Genomic DNA, 27,855 nt, shown 5'->3' on the forward strand with positions numbered 1-27,855 from the left:
ATTATGATATTGATTCTATTGTTTATTATATTATAAATTATATTTAATTATTTTAATTATAATGTATGATATAATTATAAGCAAATCTACTCATTTTTAAAATCGTGATATATAATACATAATATAATTGATAATATAATTGAGATTATTATGAATCATATATTATAATTGTAACATTGATTATATGATTTATTATATTATAAATTATATGTGAATTTAATTATAATATATGATACAATTATAAGTGATGATACTTATCTTTAAAATCATAATATATAAAACAGAATATAATTGATATAATCATAATCATTATGATCATATAAATTATGTGATGATTATAATATCGATTAGATGATTTATTGTATTATAAATCATATATGATTATTTCAGTGATGATATATGGAATAATTATAAGTAATTATACTTATTTTTAAAATAATAATGCATAAAACAGTATATAATTGATATAATTATTATTATCATATTATAGATTATATGTTATAATTACAATATTGATGCTATTAGGATTAATACTATCATACATCATGTACGATTATATTAATTATATGATTATGAGTAATTATACTTATTTTATCATCAGACTACGGAATACAAAATATAATTGATGATATAATTATGATTATTATAAGCATATTACCATATATGGTGATATTGATTGATCACCATATTGATCACCATATTGATATTGATCACCATATATGGTGATATTGACTATATTACGATTAATCATATTATGAACGGTATATTCCAGTTATAATATTGTTGATATTGTAATCGATTAGGCGGTTGTATCCATTATAATTACATTATCGATTCTATTTTGTGTTCTACGTTGTGATTATAAGAGTGATTCATTATGATTATAGAATATATGATGACTAAAAATAAGAATTGTTGTTGTTATTTATCGTCCCGCCCCCCGGAGATGATTGCAGGAGGGTCCCCCGGCTCCGGGCCCGCCCCGCCTCGGTTTCCCGGATTAGTCATTCATTCATTCGTTCGTTCATTCATTCAGTGGTATTTACTGAGCGCTTACCGCGTGCAGAGCACTGGACTAAGCGCTTGGGAAGTTAACAAAATAAAATAAATAGAATAAATATCTAGAAATGTCTCATCCCCGGCCCCGCCCACCAAACCTCCGGCCCCGCCCACTTCCCCTCCGGCCCCGCCCCTGCTCCCCCGGCGCCGCCCCCTGCTGGTCACCGTCGCGCTTTCCCCTCTTCCCGGCCCCCGCCCACTTCCCCCGACTCCGCCCCTGCCACCCGGCCCCGCCCCCTGCTGGTCCCCGTCGCGCTGTCCCTCTTCCCCGGCCCCGCCCACTCACCCCCGGCCCCGCCCCTGCTCCCCCGGCCCCGCCCCCTGCTTGTCCCCGTCCCGCTGTCCCTCTTCCCCGGCCCCGCCCACTCACCCCGGGCCCCGCCCCCTGCCGGTCCCCGTCGCGCTTTCCCTCTTCCCCGGCCCCGCCCACTTCTCCTCTAACTCCGCCCCTGCTCCCCCGGGCCCCGCCCCCTGCCGGTCACCGCCGCGCCTTCCCTCTTCCCCGGCCCCGCCCACTCACCCCGGCCCCGCCCACTCCCCCTCAGGCCCCGCCCCTGCTCCCCGGCCCCGCCCCCTGCTGGTCACCGCCGCCCTTTCCCTCTTCCCCGGCCCCGCCCACTCACCCCCGGCCCTGCCCTCTTCCCCTCCGGCCCCGCCTCTACACCCCGGCCCCGCCCCCTGCCGGTCCCCGTCGCGCTTTCCCTCTTCCCCGGCCCCGCCCACTCCCCCTCCGGCCCCGCCCCTGCTCCCCGGTCCCGCCCCCTGCCGGTCCCCGTCGCGCTTTCCCTCTTCCCCTCTGGCCCCGCCCCCTTCCCCTCTGGCCCCGCCCCTGCTTCCCAGGCCCCGCCCCCTGCCGGTCACCGCGGCGCTTCCCCGGCCCCGCCCCGCCCACCGATCATCTTCTGTCCCCGCCCGCTCCCCCCGCTGCCTCCGGCCCCGCCCCCTTCCGGTCACTGACCACGCCCCCTGATCGTCCGGCCCCGGGCCCCGGCCCCGCCCCCTGCTCCGCCCGGCCGCCCCTCCTCCTCCTCCTCCTCCCCTCCGGCGCCCCCTGCCGGTCCTCCGCGGCCCTCCCCCCCGGTTCCCCGCCCCGCCCTCCCGCCCTCCCGGTTCCCCGCAGGCCGCGCCCCCTGGCGGTCCGGGCTGGAAGCCGGAAGCGACGGAGCGGGGTCTGGTCGCCGCCGCCGCCGCCGGGAATCCCCCCCCCCCCCGCCGCCGCCGCCGCCGCCGCCCTCAGCAGCATCTCCCCCGGCCCATGGGGGTCCCGGGGGTCCCGGGGGTCCCGGCGGCCCAGCTGCTGCCGGTCCTGCTGGGGCTGGGCGCGCTGTGCCCGCCCTCCGCCGCCCTCCGCCTCCTCCACTCCCCGACGGCCACTTGCTCGCAGCCGGTGAGACCCGCACCCCGCCCCCCCCCCCCCCCCACACACCCCTACCGTGCGGGACCGTGGGGGCCCAGCCGCGCGGGGGCGGGGGCTTCATTCGTTCACTCATTCACTCGTATTGATTGAGCGCTTACTGCGTGCGGGGCACCGGACTAAGCGCTTGGGAAGCCAATCAATCAATCAACCAATCAATCGTATTTATTGAGCGCTTACTGTGTGCGGGGCACCGGACTAGGCGCTTGGGAAGCCAATCAATCAACCAATCAATCGTATTTATTGAGCGCTTACTGTGTGCGGGGCACCGGACTGAGCGCTTGGGAAGCCAATCAATCAACCAATCAATCATATTTATTGAGCGCTTACTGTGTGCGGGGCACCGGACTAAGCGCTTGGGAAGCCAATCAATCAACCAATATCAATCGTATTTATTGAGCGCTTACTAAGTGCGGGGCACCGGACTAAGCGCTTGGGAAGCCAATCAATCAACCAATCAATCATATTTATTGAGCGCTTACTGCGTGCGGGGCACCGGACTAAGCGCTTGGGAAGCCAATCAATCAATCAACCAATCAGTCATATTTATTGAGCGCTTACTAAGTGCGGGGCACCGGACTAAGCGCTTGGGAAGCCAATCAATCAATCAACCAATCGGTCGTATTTATTGAGCGCTTACTGCGTGCGGAGCACCGGACTAAGCGCTTGGGAAGCCAATCAATCGTATTTGTACATATTCATTACTCTATTTATTTATTTTACTTGTACATATCTATTCTATTTATTTTATTTTGTTAGTATGTTTGGTTTTGTTCTCTGTCTCCCCCTTTTAGACTGTGAGCCCACTGTTGAGTAGGGACTGGCTCTAGATGGTACCAACTTGTACTTCCCAAGCGCTTAGTCCAGTGCTCTGCACACAGTAAGCGCTCAATAAATACGATTGATTGATTGATTGATTGATCGTATTTATTGAGGGTTTACTGTGGGCAGGGCACCGGACTAAGCGCTTGGGAAGTCAATCAATCAATCGTATTTATTGAGCACTTACTAAGTGCAGGGCACCGGACTAAGTGCTTGGGAAGCCAATCAATCAATCAATCGTATTTATTGAGCGCTTACTGCGTGTAGGGCACCGGACTAAGTGCTTGAGAAGCCAATCAATCAATCAATCGTATTTATTGAGCGCTTACTGTGTGCAGGGCACCCGACTAAGCGCTTGGGATGGCCAAGTCGGCAATGTCTAGAGACGGTCCCTACCCAACAGCGGGCTCACGGTCTAGAAGGGAGAGACAGACAACAAAACGTATTAACAAAATAAAATAAATAGAGTAGTAAATATGTACAAGTAAAATAGAGTGATAAATCTGTCCAAACAGATATCATCATCATCGTCAATCGTATTTATTGAGCGCTTACTGTGTGCAGAGCACTGTACTAAGCGCTTGGGAAGTCCAAGTTGGCAACACATAGAGACAGTCCCTACCCAACAGTGGGCTCACAGTCTAGAAGGGAGAGACAGACAACAAAACGTATTAACAAAATAAAATAAATAGAGTAGTAAATATGTACAAGTAAAATAGAGTGATAAATCTGTCCAAACAGATATCATCATCATCGTCAATTGTATTTATTGAGCGCTTACTGTCTGCAGAGCACTGTACTAAGCGCTTGGGAAGTCCAAGTTGGCAACACATAGAGACAGTCCCTACCCAACAGTGGGCTCACAGTCTAAAAGGGGGAGACAGGGAACAAAACCAAACATACCAACAAAACAAAATAGATAGAAAGATAGGTACAAGTACAAGTACAGATATCCAGGTGCTGTGGGGAGGGGGAGGAGGAGAGGAAGGAGGGGGCTCAATGTGGGAAGGCCTCCTGGAGGAGGTGAGCTCTCAGTAGGGCTTTGGAGGGGGGAAGAAAGCTGGTTTGGGGGATGTGCGGAGGGAGGGCATTCCGGGCCAGGGGGAGGACGGGGGTCGACGGTGGGACAGGCGACAACGAGGCCCAGTGAGGGGGGAAGGGGGCTTTGGGGGGTCCCAATCCCCCCCCCCCCCGCCCCCCAAGGAGCAGGGGCAGCAGACCAGATAGAGAGAGGCCCCGACAGGAGGAGGAGCCGGAGCTCGAGGGTCTGCCGGCCCCAGGTAGGCCTGGAGGGGCGAGTGGGGGGCTCCATCGGGCCCCTTTTAAATTATAATAATGATGACGATGGTATCTGTTAAGCGCTTACCCCGTGCCAAGCACTGTTCCAACCGCTGGGGTTGAAAGGAGGTTAATAATGATGGTAATTAAGCGCTTACCCTGTGCCAAGCACTGTTCCAACCGCTGAGGTTGAAACGAGGTTAATAATGATGGTAATTAAGTGCTTACTATGTACCGAGCACTGTCCTAAGCGCTGGGGGGGGATACAAGGTGATCAGGTGGTCCCACGCGGGGCCCACGGTCTTCATCCCCATTTTCCAGACGAGGGAACGGAGGCCCAGAGAAGTGAGGTGACTTGCCCAAGGTCACACAGCCAAGTGGCGGAGCTGGGATTAGAACCCACGACCTCTGACTCCCAAGCCCGGGCTCTTCCCACTGAGCCACGCTGCTTCTTACCGGGTTGCCCCCCATGGGGCTCCCAGTCTTAATTCCCATTTTCCAAATGAGGGAACTGAGGCCCAGAGAAGTGAGGTGACTTGCCCAAAGTCGCCCAGCTGACAGGGGGCGGAGTCAGAATTCGAACCCACGACCTCTGACTCCCAAACCCTAAGTCACGCCGCTCCTTTTCCATCGGCTCCTTTCCCTCACTCCCTCACCTTCACCCACTACTTAGAACAATGCTTTGCACATAGTAAGCGCTTGGAGAAGCAGCGTGGTTCAGTGGAAAGAGCCTGGGCTTTGGAGTCAGAGGTCACGGGTTCAAATCCCGGCTTCGCCTCTTGTCAGCTGTGTGACTTTGGTTAAGTCGCTCAACTTCTCTAGACTGTGAGCCCACCGTTGGGTAGGGACCGTCTCTATATGTTGCCAGCTTGTACTTCCCAAGCGCTTAGTACAGTGCTCTGCACATCATCATCATCATCATCAATCGTATTTATTGAGTGCTTACTATGTGCAGAGCACTGTACTAAGCGCTTGGGAAGTACAAACTGGCAACATCTAGAGACAGTCCCTACCCAACGGTGGGCTCAGTAAGCGCTCAATAAATACGATTGATTCTCTGGGCCTCATCATCATCAATCGTATTTACTGAGCGCTTACTATGTGCAGAGCACTGTACTAAGCGCTTGGGAAGTGCAAATTGGCAACATCTAGAGACAGTCCCTACCCAACAGTGGGCTTACAGTCTAAAAGGGGGAGACAGAGAACAAAACCAAACGTACTCAGTTACCTCATCTGGAAAATGGGGATTAAAACCGTGAGGCCCCCCCATGGGGCAACCTGATCACCTTGTAACCTCCCCAGCGCTTAGAACAGTGCTTCCCACATAGTAAGCGCCTAACAAATGCCATCGTCATTATTCACAAATGCCATTATTATTATCTCCGGGGCCTTAGTTTATCGAGTGAAGGAAGTGGGTTGATGGCGGTGCGCGGTGGATGTGTTGACAGAAGTTAGGAAGTGGCTTGCACAAGGGGGTTCGGAGAGGGCGGGGACCCCAAAGAGGCAACTTTCTGAGTGCTCCTTTAAAGCCCCACCCCAATCCTGGGCCTGGGGGGGCTTCTCCAGGAGGTCCCCGGCTTCCTCCCCCCCAGCTCCCTCCCCGTCCCCCCACCAAGATAACCTTAATCCACCCACAGCTGCTCAGGCTCAATTCGTATCCGGAGCCTGAGAGGTTTCATCTGGAAAAAAACTGAGAGTTTCAGGGGGTGGGGGCTGCAAGACCCTCAAAAAGTGTCTTTCTGACCCCCTGGTTGGTGGCAGTAGTAGTAATAGTAGTACTGATATTTATTAAGCGCCTACTCTTTACTAAGCACTGAGGAATAATAATAATAATGGTGGTATCTGTTAAGCGCTTACTATGTGCCAAGCACTGTTCTGAGCGCTGGCGGGGGGATACAAGGTGATCAGGTTGTCCCCCGTGGGGCTCCCAGTCTTCATCCCCATTTTACAGATCATCATCATCATCATCAATCGTATTTATTGAGCGCTTACTGTGTGCAGAGCACTGGACTAAGCGCTTGGGAAGTACAGATAAGGGAACTGAGGCTCCGAGAATAATAATAATAATGATGATGGCATTTATTAAGCGCTTACTATGTGCAAAGCACTGTTCTAAGCGCTGGCGGGGGGATACAAGGTGATCAGGTTGTCCCCCGTGGGGCTCCCAGTCTTCATCCCCATTTTCAGATGAGGGAACTGAGGCGCCAAGAATAATAATAATAATTATGATGATGGCATTTATTAAGCGCTTACTATGTGCAAAGCACTGTTCTAAGCGCTGGGGGGATGCAAGGTGATCAGGCTGTCCCGCATGGGGCTCACAGTCCTCATCCCCATTTTACAGATGAGGGAACTGAGACTCCGAGAATAATAATTATAATAATAATAATGATAATGGCATTTATTAAGCGCTTACTATGTGCAAAGCACTGTTCTAAGCGCCGGGGGGATGCAAGGTGATCAGGTTGTCCCGCGTGGGGCTCACAGTCCTCATCCCCATTTGACAGATGAGGGAACTGAGGCTCCGAGAAGTGAAGTGACTTGCCCAAGGTCACACAGCAGACATGTGGCAGAGCCGGGATTCAAACCCATGACCCCTGACTCCAAAGCCCGGGCTCTTTCCACTGAGCCACGCTGCTCCTCTAAGAGAAGTGAAGTGGCTTGCCCTAGGTCACACAGTGGACATGTTGTGGAGTCGGTATTCGAACCCAAGACCTATGACTCCTAAGCCCGGGCTCTTTCCACTGAGCCACGCTGCTTCCCACGCTGAGGAAGGAAGTTTATGGATGAGCGTGGCTCGGTGGGAAGAGCCCGGGCTTAGGAGTCAGAGGTCACGGGTTCTAATCTTGACTCCGTCACTCGTCGGCTGTGTGACTTTGGGCAAGTCACTTCTCTGTGCCTCAGTTATCTCATCTGTAAAATGGGGATCAAGACTGTGAGCCCCCCGTGGGACAACCTGATCATCTTGTATCCTCTCCAGCGCTTAGAACAGTGCTCTGCACATAGTAAGCGCTTAACAGATGCCGTCATTATTATTACTATTATTATTAGCAGGAGTTTTGGTGACATTGGGAGTGTGGCGGGGCCTGGCGGAAGTCCCGGAGTCAGCTCTGCCACCAGGACTGCTGGGTGACCTTGGGCAGATTCCTTAACCTCTCTGGGCCTCTGTGTCCTCAACGCTTCAGCGCTTAGAACAGTGCTTTGCACATAGTAAGCGCTTTACAAATACCATCATTATTAATCAATCAATCAATCGTATTTATTGAGCGCTTACTGGGTGCAGAGCACTGTACTAAGCGCTTGGGAAGTGCAAGTTGGCAACATCTAGAGACAGTCCCTACCCAACAGTGGGCTCACAGTCTAGAAGGGGGAGACAGAGAACAAAACCAAGCATACTAACAAAATAAAATAAATAGAATAGATATGTACAAGTAAAATAAATCGAGTAATAAATACGTACAAACATATATACATATATACAGGTGCTGTGGGGAAGGGAAGGAGGTAAGATGGGGGGATGGAGAGGGGGATGAGGGGAAGAGGAAGGAATCAATCAATCGTATTGATTGAGCGCTTACTGTGTGCAGAGCACTGTACTAAGCGCTTGGGAAGTCCAAGTCGGCAACATCTAGAGACGGTCCCTACCCAACAGTGGGCTCACAGTCTAGAAGGGGGAGACAGAGAACAAAACCAAACAAACTAACAAAATAAAATAAATAGAATAGATATGTACAAGTAAAATAAATCAAGTAATAAATATGTGCAAACATATATACATATATACAGGTGCTGTGGGGAAGGGAAGGAGGTAAGATGGGGGGGATGGAGAGGGGGATGAGGGGAAGAGGAAGGAATCAATCAATCAATCATTTATTGAGCGCTTACTGTGTGCAGAGCACTGTACTAAGCGCTTGGGAAGTCCAAGTTGGGAACATCTAGAGACGGTCCCTACCCAACAGTGGGCTCACAGTCTAGGAGGGGGAGACAGGGAACGAAACCAAACATACTAACAAAATAAAAGGGGCAGAGATGGGGGGATGGATTTGGGGGGGGTCTCAGGGGAGGGGAGCATCTCACTATGATAATTATCTGGAAAACGGGGATAAAAGCGCTTAGAACGGTGCTTTGCACATAGTAAGCGCTTAACAAATGCCACCATTATTATCATGGAGTGGGAGCCCCTCGGGGGACAAGGACCGTGTCCGATCCCATAAACTCATCCACCGCTACTACTTACTGAGCGGACTCGGCGCTCAGCGTAGCAAGCTTTTTATAAATGCGATTATCACTATGAATTTTAGGCTTTTAGTCTAAAATTTTACAATTTTAGACTTTTTAGTCTTTTAGACTGTGAGCCCACTGTTGGGTAGGGACTGTCTCTATATGTTGCCGATTTGGACTTCCCAAGCGCTTAGTCCAGTGCTCTGCACACAGTAAGCGCTCAATAAATACGATTGATGATGATGAATTGAGCGTCCATGGGGCCAGACGGGTTTTTCTCTAAGCAGTTATTATCCTCTTCTTCCTTCCATCACAGGGCTTGGACTGCATCATCAAGAATAGTAAGTTTCTCTCTGTCTCTCTCTCTCTCTCTTTCCGTCTCTGACCCTCTTGCTCTGTCTCTGTCACTCTCCCAAAGACCCCGGGCTTTGGAGTCGGAGGTCACGGGTTCAAATCCCGGCTCCGCCAACTGTCAGCTGGGTGACTTTGGGCCGGTCACTTCAATCAATCAATCATCAATCAATCGTATTTATTGAGTGCTTACTATGTGCAGAGCACTGGACTAAGCGCTTGGGAAGTACAAATTGGCAACATATAGAGACAGTCCCTACCCAGCAGTGGGCTCACAGTCTAAAAGATCATCAATCACTTAAAAGATAAAAGATAATCAATCACTTCTCTGGGCCTCAGTTCCCTCATCCGTAAAATGGGGATGAAGACCGTGAGCCACCCGGGGGACAACCCGATCACCTTGCAACCTTCCCCAGCGCTTAGAACGGTGCTTTTTGCACATAGTAAGCGCTTACTAAATGCCGTCGTTATTATCATTATTATTATTATTATTTGATTCCAAACAATCCCAGTCTTCCTGCTTCTTCTACACCCAGACTAATCCGGCTGCCTGCCGGGAACTGCCTGTTCACCTCTGGTGTCACCTGACTGCGCGGGTCATATGATGTCACATGTCAGACGGCTGACTGCACGGGTCATATGATGTCACGTGTCAGACGGCCGCACATATCTCAGCCGTCATCCGTGCACCTCTGTGGTCAGGGATCGGCCTCACCCTGGAGAAGATGGGATGCGGGGACCTCAAAATCCCAGTTGTTCTCATAAAGCTCCCGCTTCCAGGCAGGGGAATGGCTCCCACGACTTCTGCAGGACCCTGCGCCCAGCGGATGACCGAGAGCCGCGGATAATCAATCAATCAATCAATCAATCGTATTTATTGAGCGCTTACTGTGTGCAGAGCACTGGACTAAGCACTTGGGAAGCACAAGTTGGCAACATATAATCCTTTTCGGATGCCCCCAGTCCCCCTTAGATCGATCAATCAATCAATCTTATTCATTGAGGGCTTACTGTGTGCGGAGCACTGTACTAAGCGCTTGGGAAGTGCAAGTCGGAAACATATAGAGACGGTCCCTACCCAACAGCGGGCTCCCAGATGTGCTCAGTCAACCTCAGGCCGACCTGATTTGCTTGGATCTATCCCAGCGCTTAGGACAATCAAAGTGGAAAAGAGCCCGGGCTTTGGAGTCCGAGGTCGTGGGTTCAAATTCTGGCTCCGCCAATTGCCAGCTGGGTGACTTCGGGCAAGTCGCTTAACTTCTCTGGGCCTCAGTGACCTCATCTGGAAAATGGGGATTAAGACTGTGAGCCCCCCCGTGGGACAACCCGATCACCTTGTAACCTCCCCGGCGCTTAGAACGGTGCTTTGCACATAGTAAGCGCTTAATAAATGCCATTAAAAAAAATCGGTCGTATTTATTGAGCCCTTACTGTGTGCACAGCACTGTAATGAATCAATCAATCGTATTTATTGAGCGCTTACTGTGTGCAGAGCACTGTACTAAGCGCTTGGGAAGTACAAGTTGGCAACATATACTGTACTAATTCATTCATTCATTCAATCGTATTTATTGAGCGCTTACTGTGTGCAGAGCACTGTACTAAGCGCTTGGGAAGTACAAGTTGGCAACATATAGAGACGGTCCCTACCCAACAGCGGGCTCACAGTCTAGAAGGGGGAGACAGAGAACAAAACAAAATATATTAACAAAATAAAATAAATAGAATAAATATGTACAAATAAAATAAATAAATAGGTTAATAAATACGTACAAACATACGTATACATACATAATCATAATAACGATAGCATTTATTAAGCGCTTACTATGTGCAAAGCACCGTTCTAAGCACTGGGGAAGTTGCAAGGTGATCAGGTCGTCCCACGAGGGGTTCATAGTCTTAATCCCCATTTGACAGATGAGGGAACTGAGGCACAGAGAAGTGACGTGACTTGACCAAAGTCACACAGCTGGCAATTGGCGGAGCCGGGATTTGAACCCACGACCTCCGACTCCAAAGCCCGGGCCCTTTCCACTGAGCCACGCTGCTTCTCTAAGTGCTCAGGAGAGTATAGTTCAATAGGGTTAGCAGACGTGTTCCCTGTCTAGAGGGCAGAGCACTGTTAATTAGCGCCTGGCACATAGTAATAATAATAATAATGATGGCATTTATTAAGCGCTTACTATGTGCAGGGCACCGTTCTAAGCGCTGGGGAGGTTACAAGATGATCAGGTTGTCCCACGGGGGGCTCACAGTCTTAATCCCCATTTTACAGAGAAGTTAAGTGACTTGCCCAGAGTCACACAGCTGACAATCGGCGGAGCCGGGATTTGAACCCACGACCTCTGACTCCAAAGCCCGGGCTCTTTCCTACTGAGCCACACTGCTTCTCTTAAGCGCTTAACCAATATTATTATTAACAGTGCACCTTGCTTTGCCCGGCGCAGGTACCTGTCTGCCCAGGAGCTGGTATAACCCTCTGAAATGGACCCCCACGGCCCCCAGATGCCTCAACGTCACCCTGGGCTTGGCCCGGGTCGGGCCTGGGGACCTCTACCCCGTGCTGGAAATCACGTGGACCGCCGCCACGGACGGTATTACTTTATTTATTTATTATTACTCTATTTATTTTATTTGTACGTGTTTATTCTAATTATTTCATTTTGTTCATATGCTTTGTTTTGTTGTCCGTCTCCCCCTTCTAGCCTGTGAGCCCGCCGTTGGGTAGGGCCCGTCTCTAGATGTTGCCAACTTGGACTTCCCAAGCGCTTAGTCCAGTGCTCTGCACATCGTCATCATCATCGATCGTATTTATTGAGCGCTTACTATGTGCGGAGCACTGTACTAAGCACTTGGGAAGTACAAATTGGCAACATATAGAGACGGTCCCTACCCAACAGCGGGCTCACAGTCTAAAAGCGCACACTGTAAGTGCTCAGTAAATAGGATTGAATGAATGAATAATAATAATAATAATAGCATTTATTAAGCGCTTACTATGTGCAAAGCACTGTTCTAAGCGCTGGGGAGGTTACAAGGTGATCAGGATGTCCCACGGGGGGCTCACAGTCTTCATCCCCATTTTACAGGTGAGAGAACTGAGGCACAGAGGAGTTAAGTGACTCGCCCAAAGTCGCCCAGCTGACAAGTGGCGGAGCCGGGATTTGAACCCCTGACCTCTGACTCCAAAGCCCGGGCTCTTTCCACTGAGCCACGCTGCTTCTATTGAATGAATGAATAATAATAATAATAATAGCATTTATTAAGCGCTTACTATGTGCAAAGCACTGTTCTAAGCACTGGGGAGGTTACAAGGTGATCAGGATGTCCCACGGGGGGCTCACAGTCTTCATCCCCATTTTACAGGGGAGGGAACTGAGGCACAGTGGAGTTAAGTGACTCGCCCAAAGTTGCCCAGCTGACAAGTGGCGGAGCCGGGATTTGAACCCATGACCTCTGACTCCAAAGCCCGGGCTCTTTCCACTGAGCCACGCTGCTTCTATTGAATGAATGAATAATAATAATAATAATAGCATTTATTAAGCGCTTACTATGTGCAAAGCACTGTTCTAAGCGCTGGGGAGGTTACAAGGTGATCAGGCTGTCCCACGGGGGGCTCACAGTCTTCATCCCCATTTTACAGGGGAGAGAACTGAGGCACAGAGGAGTTAAGTGACTCGCCCAAAGTCGCCCAGCTGACAAGTGGCGGAGCCGGGATTTGAACCCATGACCTCTGACTCCAAAGCCCGGGCTCTTTTCACTGAGCCACGCTGCTTCTCCTACAAGTACCACGTTATTATCATTATTATTAGTATTATCATTAATTGGGCCGCCCCTTGAATTAATTCAGTCCCGGCAGGAGGAAGGAAAGGATCATCACGCCAAGCCCATTTCACAGATGGGGAAACTGAGGCTTGAATGAATGAATGGGGCGTTGAGGAGGGGGCCAGTCCAGGAGACCCTCGTCACGGAGGCCTGCTGTCCGGCGGCGGGCGAACGAAGCCGCCCGGTTCGAGACCCTCCTCGCCGCAATCTGACGGGCAGAGGATCCCGGACCCCCCGACTTAGAGCATCAAGGAGTCAAATGCCCAACGCAGGAGGTGGGGTCTAACTTGGAGCCCGCGCGCTGCATCCGGCGCTTAGAACAGTGCTTGGCACATAGTAAGCGCGTAACAGAAGCCGTCATTATTAGTATCATTATTATTATTACGTTGCCTGGGCGACGGCCAACGCACATGCTCCGAATCGAGACTCTCGGACTTGGGGGGAAGCAGTGGAAAGAGCCCGGGCTTTGGAGTCAGAGGTCACGGGTTCGAATCCCGGCTCCGCCAATTTAGACTTTTAGACTTTTAGACTGTGAGCCCACCTTTTAGACTGTGAGCCCACTGTTGGGTAGGGACTGTCTCTATGTGTTGCCAATTTGTACTTCCCAAGCGCTTAGTACAGTGCTCTGCACATAGTAAGCGCTCAATAAATACGATTGATTGATTGATTGTCAGCTGGGTGACTCTGGGCAAGTCACTTCACTTCTCTGGGCCTCAGTTACCTCGTCTGTCAAATGGGGACTGTGAGCCCCCCGTGGGACAACCTGATCACCTTGTAGCCTCCCCAGCGCTTAGAACGGTGCTTCGCACATAGTAAGCGCTTAATAAATGCCATTATAGTAACAATAGTTCCGGCCACGTGCTCCACGGGAGCCTTGGGAATCGAAGTTTCCCCGTCACTCCAAAGTAATTGATTCCCTAGGAATCAAAGGAATCCCTGCCCGCCCCGGATGGACTGTAACCCCCAAAAGTGAACGTCTGTAAGTCCTGGGCCGCCCCCTCCCCAAACCCGGACAGCTGCATTCCGGGGGCTGACGGGAAGCGCCAAGGAGGGAACGCTGCAATTGAAAAGCTGCACAACATTTTTTTTTTTAATGGCATTTTTATTAAGCGCTTACTATGTGCAGAGCACTGTTCTAAGCGCTGGGGGGTTACAAGGTGATCAGGTTGTCCCACGGGGGGCTCACAGTCAATCCCCCTTTTACAGATGAGGTCACTGAGGCTCAGAGAAGTGAAGCGACTTGCCCAAGGTCACACAGCAGACATGTGGCGGAGCCGGGATTCGAACCCACGACCTCTGACTCCAAAGCCCGGGCTCTTTTCCACTGAGCCACGCTGGCACCCGGGACCGGGCACACAAACGGGAGAGCCCTCCGGCCCTGAGGTCATTCATTCACTCAATCGCCTTTACTGAGCGCTTACTGTGTGCAGAGCACTGGACTAAGCGCTTGGGAGCCATCTTACCTCCTTCCCTTCTCCACAGCACGTGTATATATGTATATATGGTTGTACATATTTATTACTCTATTTATTTATTTTGCTTGTACATTTCTATCCTATTTATTTTATTTTGTTGGTATGTTTGGTTTTGTTCTCTGTCTCCCCCTTTTAGACTGTGAGCCCACTGTTGGGTAGGGACTGTCTCTATGTGTTGCCAATTTGTACTTCCCAAGCGCTTAGTACAGTGCTCTGCACATAGTAAGCGCTCAATAAATACGATTGATTGATTGATTGGGAAGTACAAGTTGGTAACATATAGGGACGGTCCCTACCCAACAGCGGGCTCAGGTTGTCCCACGTGGGGCTCAACGTCTTCATCCCCACTTTACAGGTGAGGCAACTGAGGCCCAGAGAAGTGAAGTGACTTGTCCAAAGTCACACAGCTGACAGTTGGTGGAGCCGGGGTTCGAACCCATGACCTCCGACTCCAAAGCCCGGGCTCTTTCCACTGAGCCACGCTGCCTTTCGCGAGCCCGTATTTGGCTATATTCATTCAGTCATTCAGTCGTATTTATTGAGCGCTTACCGTGTGCAGAGCACTGTACTAAGCTCGGGTCGGCCTTGGCTAACTGCATTCTGCCCTCTCATCCTCTTCCCTCTTCCTCCTCCCCCTGTTTTCTCCTCCCTTCTCCCCGCTCTTCCCTTTTCTCTCCGTCCTCGCTGCCTCCTCCCGTCCGTCCCTCCCAGGAAGCATCGTGTTTCTTCAGGGGGCAGAGCTGGCCGTGCTCCAGGTGAGCACCAATGAGGTCCTGTGTGCCGAGTTCGAGTTCCCGGTCGGCCCGCAGGACCAAGTGGGGCCCGATCGAAATCCGGTGAGGCCCCGGCTGGGATGGGCGGGAGGGAATGGGGGGATCCAGGCCGGGACCCCCTTTCCGGGGGAGAGGCCGGCCAGGTGGCCGTGGGGGGGTCAGAGCCGATTTGGACCCCAGAGTGTCCAAACGGTGATCCAGGTAGCAGCCGGGATCCTGGGCTGGAGAAAACAGAATGAAGGCATCATCCCTGCCCGCGAGAACCTTGTCCTCTAGTAATTAATAATCATCATCATCATCATCAATCGTATTTATTGAGCACTTACTAGGTGCAGAGCACTGTACTAAGCGCTTGGGAAGTACAAGTTGGCAACATATAGAGACAGTCCCTACCCAACAGTGGGCTCACAGTCTAAAACGGGGAGACAGAGATTAATATTATTATTATATTTTATATTATATATTAATTATATTATATTATATATTATAGTATATTATATTATATGTAATATTTATTATATATGATATAATGTATAATATGATATATTATATTATATATAATATTTATTATATGTGATGTAATGTATGTGATATGATATATTATATATTGTATAATATTTATTATATAATGCAATGTATATAATATATTATATATTATATATAATATATTACAGTATGATATAATATTATTATTAATAATAATAACGATGGCATCCATTAAGCGCTTACTATGTGCAAAGCACTGTTCTGAGCGCTGGGGAGGTTACGAGGTGATCGGGTTGTCCCGCCGGGGGGGGCTCACAGTCTAAATCCCCATTTTACAGATGAGGTCACTGAGGCCCGGAGAAGCGAAGTGACTCGCCCAAAGTCACACAGCTGACAGTTGGCAGAGCCGGGATTCGAACCCATGACCTCTGACTCCAAAGCCCGGGCTCTGGAGTCAGCGACTTGCCCAAAGTCACCCGGCAGGCAAGGGGCGGGACTGGGATTAGAACCCAGGCCTTCTGATTTCCAGGCTCATGCCCTTTCCACTAGGCCATGCTGCCTCTGAAAGAGTCTGGGAATTATTATTATTAATAATAATAATAATAATAATAATAATAGTACTACTTTGCAAGTACTTTTACTATGTTCCAAACAAGGCTGTAAGCGCTGGGGTCGACACAGGTTAATCAGGTTGGACATTCATTCATTCAGTCGTATTTATTGAGCGCTTACTATGTGCAGAGCACTGTACTGAGCACTTGGGAAGTACAAGTCATCATCATCATCATCATCAATCGTATTTATTGAGCGCTTACTATGTGCAGAGCACTGTACTAAGCGCTTGGGAAGTACAAGTCGGTAACATAGATAGACAGTCCCTCCCCAGTGACGGGCTCACAGTCTAGAAGGGGGAGACAGACAACAAAACAAAACATGTAGACACGTGTAGACATAGTCCCTGTCCCGCGTGGGGCTCACGGTCTAAATAGGAGGGAGTAGGACTTATTCCCCATTTTACAGATGAGGTAGCTGAGGCACAATCGATCAATCGTATTTATTGAGCGCTTACTGTGTGCAGAGCACTGGACTAAGCGCTTGGGAAGTACAAGTTGGCAACAGAGAAGTTCAGTGACTTTCCCAAGGTCACACAGCAGAGCCGTGGCAAGAACCCGGGTCCTCCGACTCCCAGGCCGCGGCTCTTTCCACGAGGCCACGCTGCATGTGGGGGAACAGAGTGGGAATGTCATCGTCAATCGTATTTATTGAGCGCTTACTATGTGCAGTCTTTTAGACTGTGAGCCCACTGTTGGGTAGGGACCGTCTCTATATGTTGCCAATTTGGACTTCCCAAGCGCTTAGTCCAGTGCTCTGCACATAGTAAGCGCTCAATAAATACGATTGATGATGATGCAGAGCACTGTACCAAGCGCTTGAATGTCCCCATCTATTCCCGGGACACTGGGGGGGACTGAGACCCCGCCTCCGGTGCCCCCCGTGATTCTAGAGCCATTTGGGGAGCGGCCGTGGCCGGAGGGAGCCGGATCTCGGGGGGGAACTGGGGGGGCCCGCAGGAGGAGGAAGGCAGACCAGGCCGAGGACTAAGCTGGAGTCATCATCATCAATCGTATTTATTGAGCGCTTACTGTGTGCAGAGCACTGTACTAAGCGCTTGGGAAGTCCAAGTTGGCAACATCTAGAGACAGTCCCTACCCAACAGTGGGCTCACAGTCTAGAAGGGGGAGACAGACAACTAAACCAAACATATTAACCTAAACATATTAAACATATTAAAACCAAACCTCTTCCCCCTCGTCCCCCTCTCCATCCCCCCACATCTTACCTCCTTCCCTTCCCCACAGCACCTGTATATATGGATATATGTTTGTACAGATTTGTTACTCTATTTTACTTGTACATATCTATTCTATTTATTTTATTTTGTTAGTATGTTTGGTCTTGTTCTCCGTCTCCCCCTTTTAGACTGTGAGCCCACTGTTGGGTAGGGACTGTCTCTAGATGTTGCCAATTTGTACTTCCCGAGGGCTTAGTCCAGTGCTCTGCACATAGTAAGCGCTCAGTAAATACGATTGATGATGATGATATTAACAAAATAAAATAAATAGAATAGATATGTACAGGTGAAATAGAGTAACAAATATGTACAAACATATATCCAGGTGCTGTGGGGAAGGGAAGGAGGGAAGATGGGGGGCGGATGGAGAGGGGGACGAGGGGGAGAGGAAGGAAGGGGCTCAGTCTGAGTCCTCACTCCACCCCGTGCTGTCTCTCTCACTCTCTCTCTGCGTCCCCCGCAGTGGCGTTTTTCCTTCAACCGTTTTGTGGTGGAGCCGGGGCAGCTGTACGATGTGACTGTCCACCACCTGCCCAAACTGGGGACGGACGGAGACCCCAATCATCATTCAAAGTGCCTGCTTGTGCCAGGTGAGAGACCCCCCCAAACCCACCCCGCCACCCCACCTCCCCTGGGGGCATGAGCCCCGATGGCTCGATCGATGGCATTGATTGAGCACCGCGCGTGCAGAGCAGTGCACTTGGTACGGGAAAATTGACTTAGTCGACGTGATCCCTGCCCTCAATCGATCAATCAATCAATCGTATTTATCGAGCGCTTGCTGTGTGCTGAGCACTGGACTAAGCGCTTGGGAAGCACAAGTTGGCAACGTATCATCATCATCATCAATCGTATTTATTGAGCGCTTACTATGTGCAGGGCACTGGACTAAGCGCTTGGGAAGTACAAGTTGGCAAAATATAGAGACAGTCCCTACCCAACAGTGGGCTCACAGTCTAAAAGGGGGAGACAGAGGACAAAACCAAACATACTAACAAAATAAAATAAATAGAATAGATAGGTACAAGTAAAATAAATAAACGTATGGAGACAGTCCCTACCCAACAGCGGGCTCACAGTCTGAAAGGGCTCAAGCTCAGTGGAAAGAGCTCGGGCTTTGGAGTCAGAGGTCACGGGTTCAGATCCCGGCCCCGCCGGTTGTCAGCCGTGTGACTTCGGGCGAGTCGCTTCACTTCTCTGGGCCTCAGCTACCTCATCTGGAAAAGGGGGAGTCATTCATTCAATCGTATTTATTGAGCGCTTCCTGTGTGCAGAGCACTGGATTAAGCGCTTGGGAAGTTGGGAAGTCTCACCTTCTAGACTGTGAGCCCACTGTTGGGTAGGGACTGTCTCTTTATGTTGCCAATTTGTACTTCCCAAGCGCTTAGTACAGTGCTCTGCACACAGTAAGCGCTCGATAAATACGATTGATGATGATGATGAAGTCCAAGTTGGCAACATCTAGAGACGGTCCCTACCCAACAGCGGGCTCACAGTCTAGAAGCGGGGGGACAGAGAACAAAACCAAACATATTAACAAAATAAAATCAATAGAATAAATATGTACAAATAAAATAGAGTAATAAATACATACAAACATATACATATATATACAGGTGCTGTGGGGAGGGGAAGGAGGTAAGGCGGAGGGGATGGAGAAGGGGAGGAGGGGGAGAGGAAGGAGGGGGCTCAGTCTGGGAAGGCCTCCTGGAGGAGGTGAGCTCTCAGTAGGGCCTTGAGCCTTAATCCCTGAGGGGATGAAGACTGTGAGCCCCCCGTGGGGCAACCTGATCACCTTGTAACCTCCCCAGCGCTTAGAACAGTGCTTTGCACATAGTAAGCGCTTTATAAATGCCATCATTATTATTAAGGAGGTGACAGTCTAGCAGGAGAGATGGCAGACACAAAATCGTTTACAGTTAGGGGGAGGACTTGAGTTTCCAAAGAGAAGGGAAAGATGGAAAAGTGAATAATTCACTTGTCTATTTATTTATAATAATGATGGCATTTACTAAGCGCTTACTAGGTGCAAAGCACTGTTGTAAGCACCGGGGAGGTTACAAGGTGATCAGGTTGTCCCACGGGGGGCTCACAGTCTGAATCCCCATTTTACAGATGAGGGAACCGAGGCACAGAGAAGTGAAGTGACTTACCCAAAGTCACACAGCTGACAATTGGTGGAGCCTGGATTTGAACCCATGACCTCTGACTCCAAAGCCCGGGCTCTTTTCCACTGAGCCACGCTGCTTCTCTGTATGAATGTCCGTCTCCCCCTCTAGTCTGTGGGCTCGTTGTGGGCAGGAATGTGACTGTTGTTATATCGTATCTCCCAAGCGCTCAGTACGGTGATTTTCAGACAGTAAGTGTTCAATAAATAAGACTGAATGAATGAATGATAATCAAGTGAAGAAATCACTGCAGATGTTAGAGCTCAAGTGGTTCTAGACTATGAGCCCACTGTGGGCAGGGATTGTCTCTCTGCTGCCGAATTGTACTTGCCAAGCGCTTAGTGCAGTGCTCTGCACACAGTAAGTGCTCGATAAATACGATTGAATGAATGAAGATGTGATCGACTGTGAGCCCGCTGTTGGGTAAGGACCGTCTCTAGACGTTGCCAACTTGGACTTCCCAAGCGCTTAGTCCAGTGCTCCGCACACAGTAAGCGCTCGATAAATACAATTGAATGAATGAATGAATGATTGGGGAGAAGATGATGAATCTAGGAAGGCTTCCTGGAAGATGGGGGCGGGTATTTCGTGGAGATTTGAAACGGGAAGAGCTGGGGTGGGAGGGAATTAAAAGGAAGGTGAGTTGCAGGCTTGGGAAGAAGGAGCGAGTGAAGGACCAAGGTGGGAGGGGTCCCGTGGGAGAGGCCGGGGACCCCGCTTTCCTAAGTCTGGGACCCTTCCTGACCTTGGGAATCCCCTGGCAGACTGCAGGGATTCCCGGATGAGGACCACCACTCCCTGCGTCATCTCAGGTAAAGGCCTTCGGCTGGGGGACGGACTCGGGACGGGGTGGGAAGCGGGCATGGAAGTGTGAGGGGGCGGAGGGAGGGGCATCCAGGGAAGGGGAGCGGTGGGGGCCGGGAGCCGGGGCAGGGAGGTGGCCCCAGGAGGCCTCTCACTGGCCCGGATTCCCCCCGGCAGGAAGCCTGTGGGAGCCAGACCTGAGCGCCGAGCGCCTGGAGAACCATTCCCTGCGGGTGACCTTCACCCCTTGGACCGAGGCGTCGGCCCGCTACCGGCTCCTCGTCAGCGGCTTCCCGGAAACCACCAACAAGAGCTGTCACCTGAAGCTTCACCACGTAGCCCCGGTAGCCCCCACTCCGGCCCAGCCCACACCCCAGGGGGGCGGACGGGCGGGGGGAAGGTCATGGGTTCTAATCCCGGCTCCGCCACTTGTCCGCCCTGCGGTTCCCGGGGCCCCGGTGACCTCATCTGGAAAATGGGGATCGAGACCGGGAGCCCCACGTGGGACAACCTGACCACCTTGTAGCCCCCAAGCGCTGTGAACAGGGCTTTGCGCGTAGTAAGCGCTTAACAAATATCGTTATTATTAAAATGGGGATTGAGACTGTGAGGCCCGCCCAGGGCGGGGACTGGGTCCAACCTAATTTGCTTGTATCCACCCCAGCGCTTAGGACGGTGCCAGGCACGTAGTAAGCGCTTAATAAATACCAGAATTATTAATATTAAAACCACACCCACCCACCCATCCCGAAGCCCCTCAGCTTAAACACCCCGCGGAGGAAATGTCCACGGGGATGTGGGCTTCCTGGCTGGTCTGGGGTTAGGGTCCGACCCCCCAGGCCAGGCCGGGGCTCTGACCTCCCGCTCCCCACATTCCTCCCTCGCTTTCCAGGTGGGGCAGCCCCCTCGGCGCCTGTCTATCACAGTCCCCCTGGGGAACGTGCGAGCCTGCTGCCGCTACACGGTTCAGGTGAGACCCCCCACCCTGTCCCCAACGCCCTCCCACCAGCCCCTTTTGGGGCGGGGGGGATGCGAGCTTGCTGGGGGTGTGAGACAACCCCCCCCACCCAGTCCTCCTCTCCCAGCCCCTCACCTACCAACCCCCGAGGAGCGTGCAAACATCCTGCAGGAGAATCAATCAACCGTATTTATTGAGCGCTTAATGTGTGCAGAGCGCTGTACTAAGCGCTTGGGAAGTCCAAGTTGGCAACATCTAGAGACGGTCCCTATCCAACAGTGGGCTCACAGCGTGGCTTAGTGGAAAGAGCCCGGGCTCGGGACTCAAAGGACGTGGGTTCCAGTTCCGGCCCCGCCACTTGTCTGCTGGGTGACCTCGGGCAAGTCACTTAACTTCTCTGTGCCTCGGTTAACCCATCTGTAAAATGGGGATTCAAAATGTGAGCCCCATGTGGGACAACCTGATTACCCTGTTAGAACAGTGCTTGGCACATGGTTAAGCACTTAACAAATATCATAATTATTATTATTATTATAGGGGAGACCCCCCCCCCCCCCAACACATCTCCAACACCGGCCTCCTGGGGAGTGGGCTGCTGTTATATGGTCCTCCTCCAGCCCCCCCAAACTGACTGTGGTCTGGCAGTGTGGGCAGCCTCCCCCCACCCCACCCCAACTGTCCCTCAGCCCCTCCGTCCTCTCCATCTCTCTCTTCTCCCCCCCCACCCATTTCCTCCCCCATCACCCGCTCTCTGTCCGCCCCTCAGATCCAGCCGTTCTTCCAAAGCTGCGGCAACGACTGCATCCGGCACACCATGACGGTCCCCTCCCGGGGGCCGCCCCCGACCCTCCTCCCTCCTCCTCTTACCCCACCCAGTAAGAAAACCATAGCGGGGCTCCCCTCCTCTCCGCCTCGACCGCCGTGGCGGTCGATAGTTGGGTGGAGGGACGGGGCGGGGAGAGGGGGGTGAGGACTCGGGGGTGGCTACGGGCACGGATATGGGGTGGGCACAGAGGGAGGCGGGGAGAAGTGCCGCCACCTCCGCGTTAAGCCTCGTCTCTGTTCCTTTATTGCAGTGGAAGACCATTCAGGTGAACCCCAAATCCCAGGAGGAGCCCCCATGGGCAGAGTGGGGGAGAGTGAGCACCCCAAACTACCCCCTCGTTTGCCCCGAGCCTCAGGGGGCTGTGGAACCGGGGAGAACGAGGGATGGGGGCGGGCGGGACTGGGTGGTCCCGGACCCCGGGGTCTGCCACGGCCTCTCCTCTGCCCTAGGTGACGTGTCGCTCTGGGTCTACTGGGTCATCACGTGCGTCTGCGTCCTCCTGGTGGGTTCGGTCATCCTTACGGCCATGTGCATGGCCCACCAGAAACGCGGTAAGTCATTCAGTCAGCCGATGGTATTTATTGAGCGCTTACTGTGCGCAGAGCACTGTACTAAGCGCTTTTAGACTGTGAGCCCACTGTTGGGTAGGGACTGTCTCTATATGTTGCCAATTTGTACTTCCCAAGCGCTTAGTACAGTGCTCTGCACGTAGTAAGCGCTCAATAAATACGATTGATGATGGGAGGGTACAGTGTAAAACAGACACGTCCCCCGCCCACAAGGAGCTTACAGTCTAGAGGGTGAGGATGGGGGTGGCCGGGGCTGGGGGTCCCGACTAGCCCCCGCATGGGGCCGGACCGCGCCTACGGGCTCCCCGAGCCCAGGGGGCTTCAGGCCGACTGAGCCCGCCCCTCCCAGGGGGGCCGAAGCGGGGCCTGGCTTGGGGGCATCTCTCCCGGAAAGGCCGAGCGCCAGAGAGGGTGGCACGGGGCTGGCGTCCGAGCCTGCCGCCGTCTGATGCCAAGGAGAGAGCGGAGCCCGCACTGCCCAGGGAAGGAAACTGAGGCCCAGAGGAACGGGTCACACAACAGGCCGGGGCCTCGACAGGCCGCGCAACAGGCCAGCGCCCCACCCACTTGACGCGTCTGGCTTGTTGTGTCTCCCTGCAGGCTCCGGCGCCAGCAAATCCAGAAATGACAGCGTCTACTCAGGTAGGCCCGGCCGGTCGTGGTTTGGGCGGGTGTCCCGGCCCCGTCGGAGGTCGGTGCTCACACCCGGGGCCGTTTCCTCGCAGAGACCCCGGCCCTGCCGCCGCTGCCCCCCCTGAAGCCCCGGAAGGTGTGGGTGGTGTACTCGGCCGACCACCCGCTCTACGTGGACGTGGTGGTGAGGTTCGCCCAGTTCCTGCTGACGGCGTGCGGCACGGAGGTGGCCCTGGACCTCCTGGAGGAGCGGGAGATCTCGGAGGCGGGGGCCCTGGCCTGGATCACGCGGCAGAAGCGGGCGGCCGACGCGGGCGCCTCCAAGATCGTGGTCCTGTGCTCCCGGGGCACGCGGGCCAAGTGGCAGGCCATGCTGGGCCGCGGGGGGCCGGCCGCCGTCCGGCTGCGGGGGGATCGGCGCCGGCCCGCCGGGGACCTCTTCACCCCGGCCCTCAACGTCATCCTGCCCGACTTCAAGAGGCCGGCCCGCTTCGGCGGCTACGTGGTCTGCTACTTCTCCGACATCTGCGCCGAGGAGGACGTGCCCGAGCCGTTCCTCATCACCTCCTGCTACCCGCTGATGGGCGCCTTCGAGGAGGTCTACTTCCGCATCCAGGACCTGGAGATGTTCCAGCCGGGCCGCGGGCACCGGGTCCGGGGGCTCTCGGCCGCCGGCTCCCCGGGCGGCCCCGCCGGCCGCGGGCTCGAGGAGGCCGTGCGCCGCTTCCGGGACTGGCAGGCCGCCCACCCGGACTGGTTCGAGCGGGAGAACGGCGGCGGCTCCGACGACGACGAGGAGGAGGAGGAGATGGAGGAGGAGACGATACCACCGGGAGGGAAGGAGGCCATCGTCAGGCAGAAGCTGCTCCTCCGGGAGCCGGGCCTGGCGGAGGGCTTCCGGGCGGACCCCCTCTTGGCCCGGACGGACGCAGGCGCCTTCAGGGTGGACCCTCGACCGCCCCCGGGGCTCGGCCCGGCCCCGTCGGCTCTCCGGACGCTGGTGGCGGCCGACGAGCGGCTGCCGCCCTCCCTCGCGGTGACCCCCGTCCCTCGGGCGGCCGCCCCGACGGGGCGGTTGGTGCCGGTGGAGGAGGAGGAGGAGGAGGGGCGGCTCCTGTCCGACCCGCTCCCCGGAGCCCCGGCCGCCGGGCCGCCGGACCCCCTCGCCCCGGGCCGGCTCGAGGAGTGGGTGCAGTCCCTCCTCGGCCCGGGCGACGGGGAGACGCGGACCCCGGCCGGAGAGGAGCAGAGGCGGTCCGTGCAGTCGGACCAGGGTTACATCTCCAGGAGCTCCCTGCAGCCCCCGGACGGACCCGAGGAGGACGAGGAGGAGGACGACGGGGAGGAGGAGGACGGGGAAGGGGAGGAGAGGGAGGAGCCCCTGTCCCCCGCCGTCTTGGCCAGCCTAAAGAATCTCCAACACCATCTACTGTTCCACCACCTCCGGCAGGAGTCGGGGCAGCCGGCCCCCTCCTAGCGTCTCCGCCGGGCCGGGGGCGGGCCCTTCGGGGAGTGGGGGACAGTGGTACCCCTCCCCAATCTGCACCGGCACCGCCGCTGGGTCCCTCTCCAGCCGAGGAGGCGGACGGTCGGCAGCTGGGCGGGCAGGACGAGGAGCGGTGCGGCCCGGCGGGAAGAGCGCGGGCCTAGGAGAAGGAGGACCTGAGTTCCGATCCCGCCTCCGCCCGCGTGTGACTTGGGCGGGGCGCTGCTCTGTGCCTCGGTTTCCTCGCCTGTAACGTTCTCCCTCCTGCTCGGATCGTGAGTCCCATGTGCCTGACCTGATTATCTTGTATTTACCCTGGTGCTTAGGAAAGGGCTTTTTTTGCGGTATCTGTTAGACTTACTATGCACATTTTGGAGGATGCCCCCCCCCCCCCCCCCCCCGCCCCTTCAGCGGGCCCCCAGACATCAGTCCGTTAGTCGTATTTATCGAGCGCTTACTGGGTGCAGAGCGCTGTATTAAGCGCTCGGCAGAGTACAGTATAACGATAGCCAGTGAATCGTATTTATTGAGCGCTGACTGTGTGCACAGCACTGTACTGAGAGCTTGGGAGAGTACGATATAACGATAGCCAGTCAGTGAGTCCTATTTATTGAGCGCCTACTGTATGCAGAGAGCACTGGGAAGCGCTTGGGAGAGTACAACATAACAATCATCAGTCAGTGAATCATTTATTGAGCGCTTACTACACGCAGAGCACTCTACTGAGAACTTGGTGGAGTACAACATAACAATAGACGATATAACAGACACATTCTGTGCCCACAACGAGCTTGCAGTAAGCGCTTAACACATACCAGATTAAAAATAATTCCGGAGTCCAGATCGTTAGAGGCGTAGACCGTCTCATCTCTTAATCGGGGCTCGCTCTCTCCCGCGGTAGTAAATGTTCCCCGAGTATCGACGCACCGTAGGGGGGCTTTCTATTTTTGTATCGTTTTCAGCATCGTCAATAAACTCCTAAAACCCCAGTCAAGTGCCCGTTTACCCGTTTTCCTGTCCGTCTCCCCGCTTCTAGCCCGTGAGCCCGTCGTGGGCAGGGATTGTCTCTATTTGTTGCCACTTCCCGAGCGCTTGGTACAGTGCCCTGCACACGGCTCTCGATAAATACGATCGAATGGATGACTCTTTTTGCCTGGGAAGAATTTCCGATTCCGCTCGGGGCAGGTGGACAGAGCCGGGCTCCCGATGGGGTGAGAAAGGGCAGGCGGGACGCCCCCGAGTTGGATGCCGATGGCCAAATTCAGAAGACGTGCCGACGGGGAAGCAGCCAAGAGCCCGGGCCTGGGGCTCAGAAAGACCCGGGTTCTAATCCCTGCCCCATCGCTCGTCCGCTGGGCGACCGAGGGCAAGTCACTTAAAACTTCTTTGGGTCTCAGTTCCCTCACCTGTAAAATGGGGATTGAGACTGGGAGCCCCATGTGGGACAACCCGATCACCTTGTAAACTCCCCAGCGCTTAGAACAGTGATTATTATTATTATCATTATTATTATCATCTGGCACATAGTAAGCGTTTAACAAATACCATTTAAGAAAAAAAGATCATTTCGCAGGGGAGAAAAAGGCCCTGTCTGCAAGATCTCAACGAAATGCTTTTCTGCCCTTGCACCAATGTTCCCAAGGCAGGGATGGTTTCCAGCCGGATTGGTTTTGCCGCTATTGAGTGGAAAAGGGTGGTGTGAAGCGGTGGGGTCTAGTGAGCAGAGCACCGGCTTGGGAGTCAGAAGGACCTGGGTTCTAATCCTGCCCCCACCACTTGTCTGCTGTATGAACTTGGGCACCTCTCTGTGCCTCAGTTCCCTCATCTGTAAAAAATGGGGGTTAAGACTGTGAGCCCACGTGGGACAGGGACTGTGTCCAACCTGATTAGCTGGCATCCACCCCAGTGCTTAGTCCAGTGCCTGGCACACAGTAAGAGCCTAACAAATACCATTTAAAAACATCATTTTACAGGGCAAATAAAAAGTCCTGTCCGCAAGCACGTGGCCAAACACATTTCTGCCCTTCCAGGCAGGAAAGGCTTCCCACCTGCTGATGGGCCGTGCCACTATGCCAGTTTGAGGCGGGAAAGGGCAAGGGGGCTCGTGGCCCTTTGGTAAGGACTTTCATTCATTCATTCCATCGTATTTATGGAGCGCTTACTGTGTGCAGAGCATTGTGCTAAGCGCTTGGGACTTGAGTGCCAAGTCCCAAGATAGAGCCCGGAGCGCTTACTGTGTGCAGAGCATTGTACTAAGCGCTTGGGACTAGAGTGCAAAGTCCCAAGATAGAGCCCGGGCCTGGGAAGCAGAAGGACCTGGGTTCTAATCCCGACTCTGCCACTTGTCTGCTGAGTGACCTTGGGCAAGTCGCTTCCCCTCTCTGTGCCTCAGTTCCCTCAGCTGTAAAAAGTGGGGATTAAGAGGGCGAGCCCCATGTGGGGCTGTGTCCAACCTGATTAATATCTACCCCAACGCTTAGAACAGTGCTTGGGCACATAGTAGGCGCTTAACAAGTACTGTAATTACTGTTAATTATCTTCCGGTGGGAATCTGCAATTAGCCGCCCCTTCCCCTCTCGTTTCCGGGGGGCGAATCGGAGAGCGACCCCTCGGAGGGGGTGGAGGTCTAAGCCAATCAGAGCGCGACTCCTCGAAGGGGGTGGGGGTCTAAGCCAATCAGAGCGCGACCCCTCGAAGGGGGGGTGGAGGTCTAAGCCAATCAGAGCGCGCCCCCTGAAGGGGGCGGAGCCAGAGCTTTATGGGAGAATCCTGACTTCTCCAGCTGAGCAGCATCCTCTGTGGGCAGAAGCCTACTCCTCAGGTCAAGGGTTGGGGGGTCGATCCCCCCCTTT

General features: G+C 53.1%; 1 protein-coding gene across 1 annotated transcript; it reads left to right on the top strand.

Moving 5' to 3' along the window:
* The first annotated feature begins 13,070 nt into the window (after positions 1-13,070).
* On the top strand, positions 13,071-25,388 carry IL17RA (interleukin 17 receptor A). Its single transcript, XM_038767738.1, has 11 exons — positions 13,071-13,248; positions 15,160-15,284; positions 18,023-18,149; positions 20,492-20,539; positions 20,709-20,875; positions 21,424-21,501; positions 22,256-22,364; positions 22,566-22,580; positions 22,765-22,866; positions 23,485-23,526; positions 23,610-25,388. Exons 1-11 carry the CDS (start codon positions 13,071-13,073, stop codon positions 24,992-24,994), a joined length of 2,376 nt encoding a protein of 791 aa, XP_038623666.1. The 3' UTR covers positions 24,995-25,388.
* The last annotated feature ends 2,467 nt before the right edge of the window (positions 25,389-27,855 follow it).

Source organism: Tachyglossus aculeatus, chromosome 27 (genome assembly GCF_015852505.1).
Source record: "Tachyglossus aculeatus isolate mTacAcu1 chromosome 27, mTacAcu1.pri, whole genome shotgun sequence".
Taxonomy (NCBI): domain Eukaryota; kingdom Metazoa; phylum Chordata; class Mammalia; order Monotremata; family Tachyglossidae; genus Tachyglossus; species Tachyglossus aculeatus.

Bases quoted from the DNA above. Each gene is read 5' to 3' on its own strand.
- IL17RA (XM_038767738.1), top strand. From the start codon at position 13,071: ATGAATGGGGCGTTGAGGAGGGGGCCAGTCCAGGAGACCCTCGTCACG. The intron at 20,540-20,708 runs GTAAAGGCCTTC...TCCCCCCGGCAG, and splicing joins CACTCCCTGCGTCATCTCAG to GAAGCCTGTGGGAGCCAGAC. The intron at 22,867-23,484 runs GTAAGTCATTCA...GTCTCCCTGCAG, and splicing joins CATGGCCCACCAGAAACGCG to GCTCCGGCGCCAGCAAATCC.